The sequence below is a fragment of the Pongo abelii genome, chromosome 2 (genome assembly GCF_028885655.2).
Source record: "Pongo abelii isolate AG06213 chromosome 2, NHGRI_mPonAbe1-v2.0_pri, whole genome shotgun sequence".
NCBI classification, from domain to species: domain Eukaryota; kingdom Metazoa; phylum Chordata; class Mammalia; order Primates; family Hominidae; genus Pongo; species Pongo abelii.
The window spans coordinates 107,032,039-107,048,576 of NC_085928.1; the positions used below are offsets into that span (position 1 = coordinate 107,032,039).

At 56.0% G+C, this 16,538-nt stretch overlaps 1 protein-coding gene across 6 annotated transcripts in view; it reads left to right on the forward strand.

Moving 5' to 3' along the window:
• Positions 1 to 16,538, forward strand: part of SCAP (SREBF chaperone) — a 66,434-nt gene that overhangs the window by 47,382 nt on the left and 2,514 nt on the right. For 3 of the 6 annotated variants that reach the window (XM_024244270.3, XM_063722534.1, XM_063722533.1), the window contains exons 4-18: positions 4,398 to 4,555; positions 5,402 to 5,622; positions 5,807 to 5,912; positions 6,918 to 7,090; positions 7,477 to 7,603; positions 9,044 to 9,156; positions 10,549 to 10,643; positions 12,059 to 12,157; positions 12,316 to 12,534; positions 13,368 to 13,744; positions 14,227 to 14,415; positions 14,548 to 14,749; positions 14,838 to 14,953; positions 15,265 to 15,784; positions 15,881 to 15,966. In XM_024244270.3, the coding sequence (XP_024100038.2) occupies positions 4,398 to 4,555; positions 5,402 to 5,622; positions 5,807 to 5,912; positions 6,918 to 7,090; positions 7,477 to 7,603; positions 9,044 to 9,156; positions 10,549 to 10,643; positions 12,059 to 12,157; positions 12,316 to 12,534; positions 13,368 to 13,744; positions 14,227 to 14,415; positions 14,548 to 14,749; positions 14,838 to 14,953; positions 15,265 to 15,784; positions 15,881 to 15,966 (2,801 nt within the window). Of the gene's footprint in view, positions 1 to 4,397; positions 4,556 to 5,401; positions 5,623 to 5,806; positions 5,913 to 6,917; positions 7,091 to 7,476; positions 7,604 to 9,043; positions 9,157 to 10,548; positions 10,644 to 12,058; positions 12,158 to 12,315; positions 12,535 to 13,367; positions 13,745 to 14,226; positions 14,416 to 14,547; positions 14,750 to 14,837; positions 14,954 to 15,261; positions 15,785 to 15,880; positions 15,967 to 16,538 lie in introns of all 6 variants that reach the window. The other 3 variants (XM_024244269.3, XM_054550882.2, XM_054550881.2) reach the window with 1 other exon arrangement.

Below are 16,538 nucleotides of genomic sequence, written 5' to 3' on the forward strand. Positions count from 1 at the left end.
TCCTCCAGGAAGCCTTCCCCAGCTCCCTTACAATATGTCCTCTGCTTCTTCTCTGTGTTCTACATGACGACCCCATTGGAGTCATGTTTCATTCAAGTTTATACACTCCAATGTTTTCAACACAGTAGATGCTCAAGAAAGGTTTCTTGTTGAATAAACAGTATGGCTTATTTAGGAGACAGTGAGTCTGCAGTTTTTCCTGGAGCATGTTAGGTGGAACTAAGTTGAATCTCCTGATCTGTGAAGTTTTAACTTTTAATTCCATAGGCATTGGGAAGCCATTCCCTTAGAGGCAATGACTCGATGAAAATGGTGGTAAGAAGACCCATCATACTGAACTTGGAGAAACCTGTAGACTGAGATGATTGTGCATGGGACACCAACTCGTCTTCATAGTTTTAAGGGATAATATAAATGATATAACTGATATATTTTCAGACACTTTGCTAGATCTGGATGGTTCACAGGAGTTGTTTTGTTTGGCCCTCACGGTGCTCTGGTGAGGTCTGAGGTTTTATTCTCATTTCCCTCAGTAAGGGACAAGGCTTGGAGAGTATAGAGACCATCATCCAAGGGACACAGCCAGGGAGTGGTGGCACTGGGATTTGAACTCAGGCAGGTCTCCTGAGCCTGCTCTTCCCACCACAGCCCTTGCCTACCAGGGTTGGAAGGCAAGGATCAGGAGGCCTTTTCTCTAGGAAAAGCTGAGTGGCAGGAGTCCTCCACATCCTGTTCTGAGGGAGCCCACGGGTACACCGGTGTAAAGGTAAAATACCTGGAGCTCTAGGTTGCTGTATCTAAATAGAAAGGAAGGATTCCGTTTTTCAAAAACCTGAGGTCTCCAGCACTGCCTGGGTCCCCAAGACTAGCTCATTGTGAAAACCTGAGCCTCACACCAAGGCCTAGCTGGCAGGTCCACAGAGGTGGCTGGGCTTGTTCCATGCTGGACTTCCACGGCCAACATTGCAGTGTTTGTGGTGGCTGCGTGAGCGTGGACACAGGGTTTCCAGGAAGCTCTGGGTGGGAGCCTCATGCTCTGAACTGTGGTGGCTGGAGACTCCAGGGCTCCCAGGACCTCAGCTCCTCTCCCACGCTGCTTGTACTAGGCCTTTCCTTCTGTGTCTTGTTCTCCATGAGACTCATATTGTTCAGAGCTACCCAGCCCTGGGTTTCAATCCTGGCTCTGTTGCCTATCAACTGTATGACCTCGGACACTTCATTTTATCTCTCTGAGCCATGGTTTTCTTATCTGGGTCTTTTAGCTCAGGGTCTCTCACAAGACTACAATAGAGCTGTCAGCCAAGGCTGCTGCCATCTCAAAGGTCAACTAGGGGAGGATCCCCTTCCAAACTCACTTAAAGGTAGGTTCCTTACAGGCTGTTGGGCTGAGGATCTCAGTTCCTCACTGTGCGTTGGCTGAAGGCCTCCCTCAGTTCCTTGCCACATCAGCCTTCCCTGAGCAGCACACAACGTGGTGGCTGGTGGCTCCCAAAAGAAGGGGGCCAGGGTGGGAGAAGGAGTCAGAGTCTTTTGTAACCTAATGGGAAAAGTGATTTCTTATCGCTTTGGCTGTATTTATTTGTAAGAAGCAAATCATTAGGTCCAGCCCACTCTTAAGGGGATGGGATTACACAAGGGCATGAGCACCAGGTGTGGACTGTTGGGGATCGTGTTAGAAGGCTGCCTACCACAGCCTCTCTCTAGTTAGGAGTCTTTTGCCTAGGGGCATCTGGACCCCACTGGCCCTTACTTCCTCCATCACCCACTCAAGATACCAGTGTTTCCATGTCCGTTTCTCTCTTGAATATTAAGTAGGGATTGTGGGAGCTCACTCAGCACAGTGAATGTGGGCCCTGCCCACATCTTCCTTACCAGGTTAGTGCTCCTTCCCTGCTCAGGCCTGTGTGAGCTTCTGTTCTGGTCACAGCTTGTGGCAGCCAGCTCCATCCAGGTGCTTCTGTGCCTCCCAGCAGCTTGTAGTGGCTGAGTGTGATACAGAAGACAAAGTGATGAGGCCTTCTGTCCCCAGAGCCCTCACTAAGGCACAGCCACATAAAGTTCACAAAGGCTCAGACGGTTGCCTCTGGTTGTTCCTTTGTGCCCAGGGTCCCAGGAGGCATTAACTTGCTGTGCTTGGTCAGCATCTTGGCCCTTGCCTATGCTGTAACCTGGAGTACTGCATTGGTGAGTGGCTCCATGGCCTCCCTTTCATCCACACTCATGCCCCTTGGAGTTCCCGACTGCAGCCCAGGCATGGAGACAGCCCCTCATCCCTCAGCTAGGCTGGGCCCTGCCCCCTTCAGTCCACACCTCACAGTACACTGCTGTCTAGGGCCGTGTTTCCTTGTCTCCAGTTGTCACCGACTCCAGGGGAGTCTTTCCAGAGCACTGCTTTCATCAGGTTGCCCCTTCACCTCAGAGACACTGGGCTTTGCTTTGTCAACTGATTAAAATCCTGACAGCTCAGTCAGGCTTCAGTCTAAGCCTGCTTGTCATCTTCCTCGTAATTTCTGTTATCCCCTGACAGGTTTCCTTGGTGCAGATGTCCAGGCCTTCTGTGCTCTCAGCATCCCTTGCAACTCACATTCCCTCCTGCCCCTCTCCTACCTGTTCTTTTCTAACCTTATGGCTCCACTCAGCTTCTCCTGGGCCATAACCCTGCTGTGGCTGACCCAGCATGTTTTGGGGTGCTCCGCGACATGCCTGTCACTGAGGGTTGCATATGTGAACACTTGTCATTTACATCCCTGTTAAGCTCTTGAAGGGTAGATGGCAGATTCTAGTGAGAAAAGTGTGTGATATTTAGTGAGGAGACCTTGGTTTGAGTCCTTGCACCACCCTGCCTGGAGTGTGAAGCTCTAGGCAGGCACAATGCCTGAGCCTCTCCTTGCTTCTCATCAGGCTGTTGTGAGGGTCAGATGAAGTGAAATGCCTGATTGTTCATTGTTAATATTTCTGCTAATCTCTTAGACACTGTTTGTATGTGTGTGTGGTGTGTGCATACATCTTGATGCTGCAGGGTGAATGTCGTTATTCCTCTTTCACAATGAGGAAATTGAAATCCAGAGATGTCAAAAGTGTTTTCAAGGCCATATGTTTGGAAAGCTGTGATTTAAAATTGGGTCCTTTGATCCTCAAAACCCGCTACTCTGCTGCAAGTGACAAAACCTGAATCAGTAAGACAGGTTACACGCTTTGGGGAGTGTAGAGTCTATAGTGCGGTCAGCAGACATGTTCCATAAAGACAGTAAACGTTTAGGCTGTGCGGGCCAGACGGCCTCTGTTGCAGCCATTTGACCCTGCTGTTGTAGAGTGAAAGCAGCCATAGACAATAGTAATGGTAGGGGTGTGGCTGTGCTTCAGTAAAAATTGGAAGTGGAAAAACAGGCACTAACCAGCCTGGGCAACATAGTGAGACCCCATCTCTACAGAAAATAAAGAAGTTAGCCAGGTGTGGCACTTTGGGAGGACAAAATGGGAGGATCGCTTGAGCCCAGGAGTTCGAGACCAGCCTGGCAACATAGTGATACCCTGTCCCTACAAAACATTTTTGAAAATTAGGCATGGTGGTGGTGCACACCTCTAGTCTCAGCTACTTGGTGGGTGGGGGTGCTGAGGTGGGAGGATCTCTTGAGCCTGGGAGATTGAGGTTGCAGTGAGCCATGATTGGGCAACAGAGCAAGACCCTGTCTCAAAAAGAAAAACAGGCATGGGCCCTGATTTGGCCTACAGGCCATAGTTTGCCTACACCTGGTCCCACAGTGCTTTGCCCATAGTAGATGTGTTATTGAGCAAAAGAGGCTCGCTGCCCAATGTGCTAGAAGCCAATACTATGACACCGGGATTTGGGGAAAAGAAAAGCTTTATATTGAAGGTTGACTCCCTAGGAGACAGGAGTCCAGCTCAAATCTGTCTCCCTGTGCTGGCTTTAAGGCAGTAATTTTATTAGAAAAGGTTTAGAGGGTGGATACTAGGATTAGCAGATGATTGGTGGAAGGAAGGGTGATTTCTGGGAAGTCTTTGAGCATGCTCAGTTATCTCTTGATGCCACCTCACAGGTCCCATGTGCAAATTCCGGGGGAGTTAGTATGAAACATGCAGTGGAAATTCAGGCTGTGATATCGGCAAGCTCATTCTGCACAACCCCAGTCGGCCATCTTGGTTCCAGCTTATTTCAGCCAGTTCTTTTATCTCATAAGCGGAGGGAGTTTCTGGGTTTCAGCAAATTGTTTCTTTTCTTATCTGCCATCCTGCAAACTCAAGAACTTGTGTTAGTCATTGGTTTCTTTAACTCTGTGGGGCACGGTTTCCAATGCCCATTAAATCCCTTGAATTGGACCATGTTTCTTCCTCCTGTGCTCAGCTGCCCTTTCTGCCCTCCCTCATTTCTTCTGCAGTATGTGGGTGCCCCGGTGGCTTATGTCCAGCAGATATTTGTGAAGTCCTCAGTGTTTCCCTGGCACAAGAACCTCCTGGCAGTAGATGTATTTCGTTCACCTTTGTCCCGGGCATTCCAACTGGTGGAGGAGATCCGGAACCACGTGCTGAGAGACAGGTACCCCTCTCAGGGACCCTGGCCTCCCTGAATCCCATTCTATACTGAAGGGAGAGTTATAGTCCTCAGTGTAACTGCAATGAGCCAGTCAGCTCTGCAGAGATAGAACAAGCAAGAAGGATGGAGGGTGAGCTAGCCTTGAATTTCTCAGCATCCTTGTGGGTCTACAGTGGCTGCATTCCTCTTGGACCTATGCAGATGGCACACACATAGCCCTGAGTCTCATCCTTACATCTCAGATGGAGTCAGTGTCCACTGAGCTAACTCATGACCCACATGGCTTCCTGCCTGTGGGTTATGGTGTGAATGTAATGGTGGTGTCTCTGCCGACGAGAAGCAAGCTCTACCTGGGGGTTACCTTCTGAAGCCCCAGCCCAAGTTGTGCTCCCCTGCCTATCAGTGGGTCCCTGGGTTATGCTGGCTTGGCATACAATGTGTGTAATTGGCAAGCTGCATCACTGCCAGGTTTTAGTTAGCTAGTGGCGTTGACAGATATTTTGGTGAACTAAATGAAGCCCCTAATTTACCCCAGTCCCTGCTCATCCACTGAACTGGCCAGGGTGTTTTAGTGGGCGGGGTTGTGCATGCTCTTATAGTACACTTGCCCATCCTCAGAGCTGATGGGCTTTTGGGCCTCAGATGCACTTTGAAAGTCAGACAGCCACATGGTTAGGTTATTGGCCACCTGGAAGTACTTCCCCCTGCTGCCCTAGTGGTCAGGCTCTTTGGCGATACCAGAGAGCAAATATGGGGCATTGAAGAACAGACATAGGACGTCCCCTAAGTACAGCAGGTCTGCCCTGTGGTGGCAGACACAGCAGGTGCCTTGTCCTGTCTCCTGTGCAGCTCTGGGACCAGGAGCTTGGAGGAGTTGTGTCTGCAAGTGACCGACCTGCTGCCAGGCCTCAGGAAGCTCAGGAACCTACTCCCTGAGCATGGATGCCTGCTGCTCTCCCCTGGGAACTTCTGGCAGAATGACTGGGAACGCTTCCATGCTGATCCTGACATCATTGGGACCATCCACCAGCACGAGCCTAAAACCCTGCAGACTTCAGCCACACTCAAAGGTAGCCCCAGTACAAGTTCCCTTCAGACCTGCAAGGGTGCCCATTGGTCACCGTCTTTTTGATGTGTGCTTAGGCAGATCAGGGTTTACCCTTTGTTTCCCAGGGTGGGGGTGAAAAAGGGGTCCTTGGTGGCTCTGCAGTAGCTGTCATTTCTTTGTCAGTTCCTGCTGGTTTCTGCTTGCAGACTTGTTGTTTGGTGTTCCCGGGAAGTACAGCGGGGTGAGCCTCTACACCAGGAAGAGGATGGTCTCCTACACCATCACCCTGGTCTTCCAGCACTACCATGCCAAGTAAGATTGACAGCACCCTGGGCTCTTGACTGGTCTGCTGGGTGACATGAGGCTTTGAGTAGTCCCTCTTCTGGTTAGAGTGGCTTTGAGTAGTCCCTCTTCTGGTTAGAGTGTTCTGAATGCCCCCTGGAAACTTGGGAGAGTTTCCAGGCCTCCTGTTGAATGTTTACATCCCTCAGACTAGATGATGCTGTCTACCACATTTTAATGGGGATGACCTGACAGCTGGTTAAGCATAGGGGACTAAGGCAGGGCTGGCGGTCTCAGTGTCCTGGTGCCTCCTATGGTCTCTCTTGAGCCTAGGGCAGGCATCCCCAGTTGGTTACTACTGAGCCCTGTATGGCCTGTATCCTTCCCAGTGGGGCACTGCAGGCAGCTCCCCAATTGGCAAGGGCACTTGAGGTGCTTCTGATCGGCTCTCCTAGGCCTCTGGCAATCAAGAGTGTTGGAGGCCAGGCGCAGTGGCTCATGCCTGTAATCGCAGACTTTGGGAGGCCGAGGCAGGCGGATCATGAGGTCAGGAAATCGAGACCGTCCTGGCTAACACAGTGAAACCCCATCTCTACTAAAAATACAAAAAATTAGCCAGGCGTGGTGGCAGGCGCCTGTAGTCCCAGCTACTCGGGAGGCTGAGGCAGGAGGATGCTGTGAACCCAGGAGGTGGAGCTTGCAGTGAGGCCAGATGGCGCCACTGCACTCCAGCCTGAGTGACAGCGAGACTCTCTCAAAAAATAAAACATAAAATAAATAAAAAAGAGAGTGTTGGAGTAGGTCCGGAAAGGGAGACTAAGAAAGGAGCAGGGGGAGCTCCTGAGAAAACTTTGTCCCCTTTGTGATTTTCCCAGTGCCCCTGGAGACTATAGAGAAGCTCAGGCACCGTAGAGGAGTTCCCTTCCAACACAGGGGCAGGAGGGAGGTCCTGATGGACCCTCTGTCCAGGGATTGTCTTTGTCCCCAGAACCAAGAGCAACACTTCCATCTACCCCCACCCTGCTCCTTGACCAGGTTCCTGGGCAGCCTGCGTGCCCGCCTGATGCTTCTGCACCCCAGCCCCAACTGCAGCCTTCGGGCGGAGAGCCTGGTCCACGTGCACTTCAAGGAGGAGATTGGTGTGGCTGAGCTCATTCCCCTCGTGACCACCTACATCATCTTGTTTGCCTACATCTATTTCTCCACGCGTAGGTTCATGGCAGGGAAGCTGAGGGCTTTCTCCAAGCTGAACGGGCATTTCCATGTCACCTGCTTCCCTGGCTCTGGAGGTGGCTTGGGGTAGAGAGATAGAACACACCTGGTGGTCATCAGAGCTAGGGCTTCATCCCCCAGCAGGGTCTTGGGAGCTTGGGTGGGGCCAGGGGCCCTTCCCACTTTCAGCCCCTTCCTGAGTTAGGGTTCCTAAAAGGTGTACTGTGTCCATGACACTGGGAAGTGCTTGTGCCTGTCCCTTTCCTTTGGTGAAACCAGGAGTTTTCCCTTCCTCGACTGTCAGGGCAACCTACTCCCGGGAGCCCCAGTGGGCCGGGGGCTGGGGGAGGGGCCACCCTGATATGCCCTCTCTGCCCTCCAGGGAAGATCGACATGGTCAAGTCCAAGTGGGGGCTGGCCCTGGCTGCCGTGGTCACAGTGCTCAGCTCGCTGCTCATGTCTGTGGGACTCTGCACACTCTTCGGCCTGACACCCACCCTGAATGGCGGGTAGGTCCCCAGCAGGCTCCACTGGGCCACAGGGTGGGCTCAGGCCAGAGAGCCTTGCACTTCTGGGTACTTGGCCTTCCCTGGACTTTGCTGTGACCTCACGTCTTCACATTGTTGTTTTTGTCATTTAAGACGTACATTTTCTTCCTGTTCTTTGTCTGGCTTGTATTCATACTTGTGTTTGTATATAGCATATCTAGCTATAGTGAGTGTCCATATGTACAAAAGTGTGTATTTGTGGGCTGGGTGTGTATATATGGGGTGGGTGTTGGTATGTTTGTGTATATATGAGTATGTATTCCATGTGTGTAGTCGGATTTGTGTGTCTGTGTTTATATATTCTATATACACACACCGCACACACACTGCAGCTTGATGGCTTAAGCCACTGGAGGTGTGAGATAGAGAAGAGAACATTTCTTTTTTTCATGATTAGAACATTTAAATGCCTAATGAAATAGGTCATTTTAGAGGAAGCTCTTTGGAAGATATGAGCACACTGTAATTTGTCGCCTTTTTCACTGATGTTTACTTTCCCCTTGCCACTCCTCTCTGAACCTTAGTCTGGAATCCCTTCCCTCGGCTTGTCCTCAGGCTTTGATCTTGGCTCTGGCTAGGCCCGCCTGCCTGTCTATTAATGGTTATTAATGGATTATGGATTGGCCTGTCCCCCACTTTGGCCCATCAGGCTGGTCGTATGAAAAGCAACGTCATGTTTTGTTTCTGGTAGTTTCCTTGCTCTTAGATACCGGCTCCCTTTCCTGAGCCTGATGGTGTTAAACACCACCCTCCCCCATACCATCTGCCATACCCTCCACAGGGCCCTCCCTTCCTTCGGCTCCAAAGCAGAGGTCCTGCAAGGTATAACTTGGCTGGCGTTCCTCGCACATAGACTTTCTTAGGGTTTGCTGCGGGGAGTGTGGGACGGTGGGCCCAGATAGCTGGTAGAGCTTTCTGTAGGAACAGTCGTTCTTCTCCACACACAGCTTCTCAACAAAGGTGAGTGGGCCTTCATGGTGGTTTCATCTCCTTGCATTTAGCTGTGATGGGTCCGCCCAGAGTTACTGGTGTGGGTCTTTGCAGCAGTCATTGTCTTTAGCCAGCAGTCTTCTCCTGGGAAGGGCCGGCAGAAGTGTGGTCTAGCGGTGGTGCTGCACAGCTGTCACTGAGGGGCCTCTTCCAGCCCTCCTGTGCTGGATGGCTAGAGACAGGATGGCTGCTGGCCCCTCTGCAAGGCTCTGGAGCCTGCCTGAAAGCTGAGTGCTGTGGAGATGCAGGTCTTGTTGGGTGAGGTGGACAAGGGAGGGTTTCTGCCCAGCACCTGTGGGAGTCACTCAGCAGCCCCCGTGACAGGCTGGAAACCCCACAGCCTTCCCGAGGGCCCAAGTCTGTTGGGAACCACCACAACACTGTCCTTACCTTCTCCTTCTCTGTCCCCAGCGAGATTTTTCCCTACCTTGTGGTGGTTATTGGGTTAGAGAATGTGTTGGTGCTCACCAAGTCTGTGGTCTCAACCCCGGTAGACCTGGAGGTGAAGCTGCGGATCGCCCAAGGTAATGCAGTGGGAGAGTTGGGCAGAGGGCTGCAGGAGGGGCTGGAGAGGGGCCTGTTCCTCTTGCTGTTAACGCTCTGTAAGCAAACACAGAGTCCCTGAAATGTCCCTTGCTCTTGCCTCCGGCATAATATGCAGTGGGCCACTGGGCCCTGGCAGCTCTTGAGTGTGTGCCCTGGGGAGCCATGGGGCCACTGGACTGTACTTCGTCCTGGTTCATGTGTCAATAAGAAAGTAAACCAGGCTGGGTGCCATGGCTCACACCTGTAATCCCAGCACTTTGGGAGGCTGAGGCAGGTGGATCACTTGAGCCCAGGAGTTCAAGACCAGCCTGGGCAACATGGTGAAACCCCGTGTCTACAAAAGATGCAAAAATTAGCAGGGCATAGTGGCATGCACCTGTGGTCCCACCTACTCAAGAGGCTGAGGCGGGAGGATTGCTTGAGCCTGGGAGGTCAAAGCTGCAGTGAGCCGTGATCACACCACTGCACTTCAGTGTGGGTGGGGCTTCTGTTTGGTGGTGGCTTTCTGTCTGGGGAGTTTAGCGCCTAGTATTTTCTCTTACTGCCTCACTGCAGCACACTAGGCCCAAGCCCTGGGGGCTGGCCATTTCAGAGATGCTGCCTTCATGGCTGCCAGAAAAGCTCCCTCTGGCCCTGCTGGTAGAAGCTGGGGATCTAGGGAAAATGAGAAAAGGGAGAGCCTGGCCTTGGAGGCCTGGTCACTTGAGCCTCTTCCTCCTCGTCACCCCATGTCTGTGAGGAATGGGGCTGTAGGCAGCCGTCCATTCATTCAGCAGACCTCTGTCAGCCTCTGTGATAAGCCAGGCCCTGTGCTGGATATGGAGTTAGGAAGAGATGGGGCGAAATAGTCCTTACCCAGTAGGAGGACAGAGCCTTAGACATGCGGCAGTGTGATAGTGTGGGATCAGGGCTTACCACAGGAAGGGGCTTGAGGAAGAACGCAGCCAGGTCCTCTACCCGCCGAGTGCTTCTGCCATGTGGCTGATGGGCACACTGTCATGCTGGCCCGTGCAGACCAGACAAGAACCACATGCGGAGGTTGGATGTGGTTGTTGTGGGTGGCACTTGGCTTTCCTCGTGGATTTTCTCATCTCCACACTCTGCTTCTTCCCTCTTTTGATGATTATAGCTCTCCCCTGCACCCTCCAGGCTGTGAACACCCGTTCCTGTAGCAGCTGTGTGGTGGTGACGGCCCCTTAAAGCCTGGGCATTAGCACGACCCTGAGGGTTGGGGTGCTTTGGTGGAATGGCTGCTTCAAAGGGCTGGGGGGCCTCCCCATGCCTCTGCCACTCCGAGGCTCATGAGGTTGTGTGAGTCATGTCGCAGAGTGGCCACGTGCTGCCCTGTGCCCTGTTGCTGCCCTCTGCAGGCCTAAGCAGCGAGAGCTGGTCCATCATGAAGAACATGGCCACGGAGCTGGGCATCATCCTCATTGGCTACTTCACCCTAGTGCCCGCCATCCAGGTAAGGCCCCAAGGCCTGCCACCTGGATGAGCATGGAAGCAACTGCTGTGCTCCCTAGCTGTGCAGCCATGGGCAGGGTGCTCCCCTCTTCAGCACAGGCATCCTTGCCTCTGAGGTGGGACCTCTTTGCCTGGCAAGCGGATCACTACAGCACACAGATGGCCCCTGGCATGCCTGGCTCAGAAGTGCTCAGCAAACCCTGGCTGGGTTCTGAGATTGAGCACCTAGCCAGGCAGACTCTGCCCTTGACCCTGTCTTCCTACCCCTCCCTGCCTGCTTCCCCTTCAGCCAAGTGGCAGGAGGAGGCTGCAAGGGCATGGCAGGAGCTGGGGACTGGCTGTGCAGTTTGTCACACCTGTTTCCCATTTCTGAGGGAGAAGCACCATGGGGTTCCTAGACCCTTCCTCCAGTCTCCTCCCTTGGCCCTGGCCTGTGCTGCAGTTGCCAGACTCATGGCCTTGCCTGGCCTGACGGGTGGGAGGGCCACCACCCATTGCCCAGAGTGACCCTGCTCTTGGCAAAGTGCCCTCACTCAGCTGTGGGCTGTGAGCAGAGGTGGAAGTGGCCCTGCACTGAGCTGGAACTCCAGACTGATGCCAGCCATTCCAAAAGGAGTTGCAGGAAGGGGAGGATGCCATCTTTTCTCTCCCATCTTTTCCCCAGGGCTGGCAGGCCAGCTGAGGGATGGGGGTGAGCAGAGAACAGATGGGCTGTGGGCTGCTTCTCGTGGAAAAACAGTAGTATCTGCAGGATAGGGTACAGTCTTGGGACGTTAGAGCTGAGACAACCACTGTGCCACTATCTGCACCCCATGGTCTTACCCCAGATCCGAGTAGCACTGTGGTGATGTGCCAGAGGTCTCAACACCGACATCTCAGAAAATTTTGTCTGCTGACAGAGCTTGGGGAGCAGAGAGCTCACCCTTTTTCAGTTTTAGAGGAGAATTAATCCCTCTCTCTCTCTTCATTGTTCCGGGGTAGTTGCTGGCTGGGAACCTTTCTGAGAGCCCCTGAATCAGGCCTGGTCTCTAGCTGGGTTGGTGATGCATGAGCAGGGCGGGGGCTCAGTGGGGAAGGACTTTTTGGGGAGCAGGCTGGTGGGGCTTAGAGGTTTCCAGGTTGGATCAGGCCTTCAGTCCTCTCTAGAGGGACCGGAAGATTCAGGGGAGGTACTCCCCCTTCCCTTTCAGCACTTTCTGAAGAAAGTGTGACGGTTTCTGCTGCCCCCTGGTGGAGATGGGGTGAGCTGCTGGTGGTATGTGAGCTGAGAACCAACCAGCATCTCTCTTCATCTCTGCTGTGTCCTGCCTGCTGCGGCCCTGCCGGTTCTGAAGTGGCTGCAGTCTGGGCACTGCTCCTCTAGGGCTGGGACAGTGAGGTCACGGCACCCCCCGCCCCCATGTGCTCTGATTCCAGGAGTTCTGTCTCTTTGCCGTCGTGGGGCTGGTGTCTGACTTCTTCCTTCAGATGCTGTTTTTCACCACTGTCCTGTCCATTGACATTCGCCGGATGGAGGTAGGAGTGGGCTGAGCCCTGCCCTGCCCGCTTCCTCAGCCCTGGCTGTACTGAGGGAGTCCTGGGTGAGAAGGGTGTAGACCTCGGGCAGGGCAGCAGTCCTGTGCGGGCAGCCTCTGGACGGTGGACTCAGGCCCTGACCACTGTGCCCCCAACAGCTAGCGGACCTGAACAAGCGGCTGCCCCCTGAGGCCTGCCTGCCCTCAGCCAAGCCAGTGGGGCAGCCAACACGCTATGAGCGGCAGCTGGCTGTGCGACCATCCACACCCCACACCATCACGTTGCAGCCGTCTTCCTTCCGAAACCTGCGGCTCCCCAAGAGGCTGCGTGTTGTCTACTTCCTGGCCCGCACCCGCCTGGCACAGCGCCTCATCATGGTACCTGCCACCCCTGCCCTGCCCTCTTCTGGAGGGCCGGCGCTGCAGGCCCCTTGTGGTGCTGCACTTGGCCTTAGAGTGGCGAGGGGTATTCTTTAGGCCCTGGTGGCCCCTGGAAGCCTGGCTCCGGGGAGCTGCCCATTGTGTCCTCCCTGCCCAGACCCTGGTGGTTTCTGAGGAGATAAGCCTGTGGGAGATAAGCTCCAGGGCTCTCAGGTACAGGAGCCATCCTCTCCCCAGAGTGGCCCAGGACAGGAGCCTGTTAGTTGAGTGCTCTGGGATGGACCCACTTGTGGCCACCACATTTCCCTGGGTCGGGTTCATCGGCCGCTGCATGGTGTGCAGACACTGGAAAGTGCTGGGCAAAATCAGTCACCAGCCGGGCTGGGCTGGCCGTGGGGCAGCAGTGCCTCTTCCAGGGAGCTGAACTGAGACGGGAGGAAGGCTGAGGCCCCCTGGGACTAGGACCTCTGGGGGACTCTGGAGCAGGTCAGGCAGCTGGCCCTCTGACGGTAGGAATGGTAGCAGCTTTCCGGCTCCAGCTGAGGTGGAGATTAGGGGCGGGGACATTCTGTGTCAAACCTCAGGGTGCTTCAGTGTATTTCCAGGCCAAGAAACTCAGCCTCTAACTGTGGAAAGGGAAGCAGGCCCCTCCAGTGGCAAGTGTTAGCAGGAGGACTTGGAGAGGCAGGAGGAAAGGACACAGTGGGGCCTGTGTCCTCTCTCCATCCCCAGGCCTGAGGTCCCTGTGCTGCTTCCTCTCAGCATGAGGGCTGAAGCTGCTGGGGGTTGGAGCCTATTCCTCCCACTGAGTACCCCCTGCCCCACTGCAGGCTGGCACCGTTGTCTGGATTGGCATCCTGGTATACACAGACCCAGCAGGGCTGCGCAACTACCTCGCTGCCCAGGTGACGGAACAGAGCCCACTGGGTGAGGGAGCCCTGGCTCCCATGCCCGTGCCTAGTGGCATGCTGCCCGCCAGCCACCCGGACCCTGCCTTCTCCATCTTCCCACCTGATGCCCCTAAGCTACCTGAGAACCAGACGTCGCCGGGCGAGTCACCTGAGCGTGGAGGTCCAGCAGAGGTTGTCCATGACAGCCCAGTCCCAGAGGTAACCTGGGGGCCTGAGGATGAGGAACTTTGGAGGAAATTGTCCTTCCGCCACTGGCCGACGCTCTTCAGCTATTACAACATCACACTGGCCAAGAGGTGAGCTGGGCCGTGCCAGGTGCCACCTCACTCGATGGTGTCAGCTCCCCATCCCCTTTCCCCAATGCAGGAGGCCCACAGGTTTGAATTATGCAGATAATTAAAACAATTCATAAGGTTGTGAGGTGGGAACTGGTGGTCTAGGCAGCCATAAACCAAGAGAGGAGTCCCAGGTTGCTCTGAGGAGTCACCGGAGGCTGCCAGCCCTCACCAGAATGAGACCCACCCACCTGTGCCAGGAGTGGGGAGGGAGATACCCCACACGGCCACCAGGGCTGCTTGGGTGCTGGTATCTGGGACAGCAAGTTGGCTGCTAAGCTGGGCTGGGGAGGGACCTACCTCTGTCCCCAACCCCCCTGGGAGAGTCTGGCCGGTGGAGCTGAGGCCTGCCTGGGGAGGAGGGAGAGGACTGGGTGGCAGGCACAGCAGGAGGAAGCCCTGGGAGGCCCCCCCCGCTGAGGCTGCCCACTGTCGGGATCCAGGTACATCAGCCTGCTGCCCGTCATCCCAGTCACGCTCCGCCTGAACCCGAGGGAGGCTCTGGAGGGCCGGCACCCTCAGGACGGCCGCAGTGCCTGGCCCCCACCGGGGCCCGTACCTGTTGGGCACTGGGAAGCGGGACCCAAGGGCCCAGGTGGAGTGCAGGCCCATGGAGACGTCACTCTGTACAAGTAAGGCTGCTGGGTGGGGTGGGGTGGGATAGAGTGCGGGGAGGGGGACGGGTGGGCAAAAGTAGGGGAGAGAGCAGAGGGGAGGGGACAGGCTGTGAGGTGTGTCTCACAGCAGTCCGCCCTCCCGTGCAGGGTGGCGGCGCTGGGCCTGGCCGCCGGCATCGTGCTGGTGCTGCTGCTTCTCTGCCTCTACCGCGTGCTGTGCCCGCGCAACTACGGGCAGCCGGGTGGTGGGCCCGGGCGGCGGAGGCGCGGGGAGCTGCCCTGCGACGACTACGGCTATGCGCCACCCGAGACGGAGATCGTGCCGCTGGTGCTGCGCGGCCACCTCATGGTGAGCAGGGGCACAGTGGCCGGGCAGGGGAGGGCCGGGGCCTGGCCCATACCAACACTGGGCTTTTACCAACACCGGACTTCCGCAGGACATCGAGTGCCTGGCCAGCGACGGCATGCTGCTGGTGAGCTGTTGCCTGGCAGGCCACGTCTGCGTGTGGGACGCGCAGACCGGGGATTGCCTAACGCGCATTCCGCGCCCAGGGTAGGTGCGGCTGCACTTTCCTCCTTTGTGCCCCCCCAACCCCCCTCACCCCACCCCCCGCCGCCACGTATCTCCCCTCTTTTCTTCCTCCGAGGTATCTCCCAACCCCACCAGGCCCCCTCTCCCCCCACCCCCGCACCCCCTCCCGCCACCCCGTACCCCCCTCTCCCCCCACCCGTTTTCCCTTGCCCCTTCTCACTCCCCCGCCCCCTCTCACTTCTCCCCCGCCCCCTCTCACCCCCCTCCTCCGCGCCCCCTCTCACCCTCCTCCTCCGCGCCCCCTCTCACTCCGCCCTCCTGGCCCCCAGCAGGCAGCGCCGGGACAGTGGCGTGGGCAGCGGGCTTGAGGCTCAGGAGAGCTGGGAACGACTTTCAGATGGTGGGAAGGCTGGCCCAGAGGAGCCTGGGGACAGCCCTCCCCTGAGACACCGCCCCCGGGGCCCTCCGCCGCCTTCCCTCTTCGGGGACCAGCCTGACCTCACCTGCTTAATTGACACCAACTTTTCGGCGCAGCCTCGGTCCTCACAGCCCACTCAGCCCGAGCCCCGGCACCGGGCGGTCTGTGGCCGCGCTCGGGACTCCCCAGGCTATGACTTCAGCCGCCTGGTGCAGCGGGTGTACCAGGAGGAGGGGCTGGCGGCCGTCTGCACACCAGCCCTGCGCCCACCCTCGCCTGGGCCGGTGCTGCCCCAGGCTCTTGAGGATGAGGGTGGCTCCCCTGAGAAAGGCTCCCCTTCCCTCGCCTGGGCCCCCAGTGCGGAGGGTTCCATCTGGAGCTTGGAGCTGCAGGGCAACCTCATCGTGGTGGGGCGGAGCAGCGGCCGGCTGGAGGTGGGCAGAGGGGCTAAAGGTGGGCAGAGCGGCTGTCCGCCCCGGGGAATGTGGGCCTGTCTGGCTGGCAGGTGCTCACAGCCTCTGGACTCGTAGGTGTGGGACGCCATTGAAGGGGTGCTGTGCTGCAGCAGCGAGGAGGTCTCCTCAGGCATTACCGCTCTGGTCTTCTTGGACAAAAGGTGAGCGTGGCCTGCCTCAGCCCCAGATGTCCCCAGCCTTTGTTGGCTAGGCCATACTCTCTTGAGTCTTGAGTCCTGGTTCCCTTCCACTGCTGTACTGTATGATTCGATTGACCTTCTTGGTGCCCAGCTCCACACCTGGGAGCAGAGGGCAGTCCACTTGGATGGGAAGATAACAAAAGCATTAGGGGTGTGATGTGCTTGGAATAGGGCATGGCACATGGTGACCTCCCAGGGCCTTAAGCAGTGACAGTAGGGAGTGATAAACTCCTGTCCTTTCTCGCCCTTCTCAATGAAGCCAGTTTCTCTGATTAGCTTGTCAATATTGAGGCTTTGGGGTATCTTGGTTGCATTTTTAGTTACAGAGTGCGCTTGCAGAACCCTGTCTTCTCCTTGGCCGCTGGCAGCTGTTCTCTGCTCTCCCTGCCTCTGTCGTGCTTGGCCTCCTCAGCAAGCCTGTTGGCTGTGGGTGTCCCCAGGACTCCGTCTGCATGCACACTCCTTGGGGAGTCTCAGCCACCTGGGTTCTGGCCTCACCTCCGAGCTGGTGAACCTGGGTCTCCACCCAATGG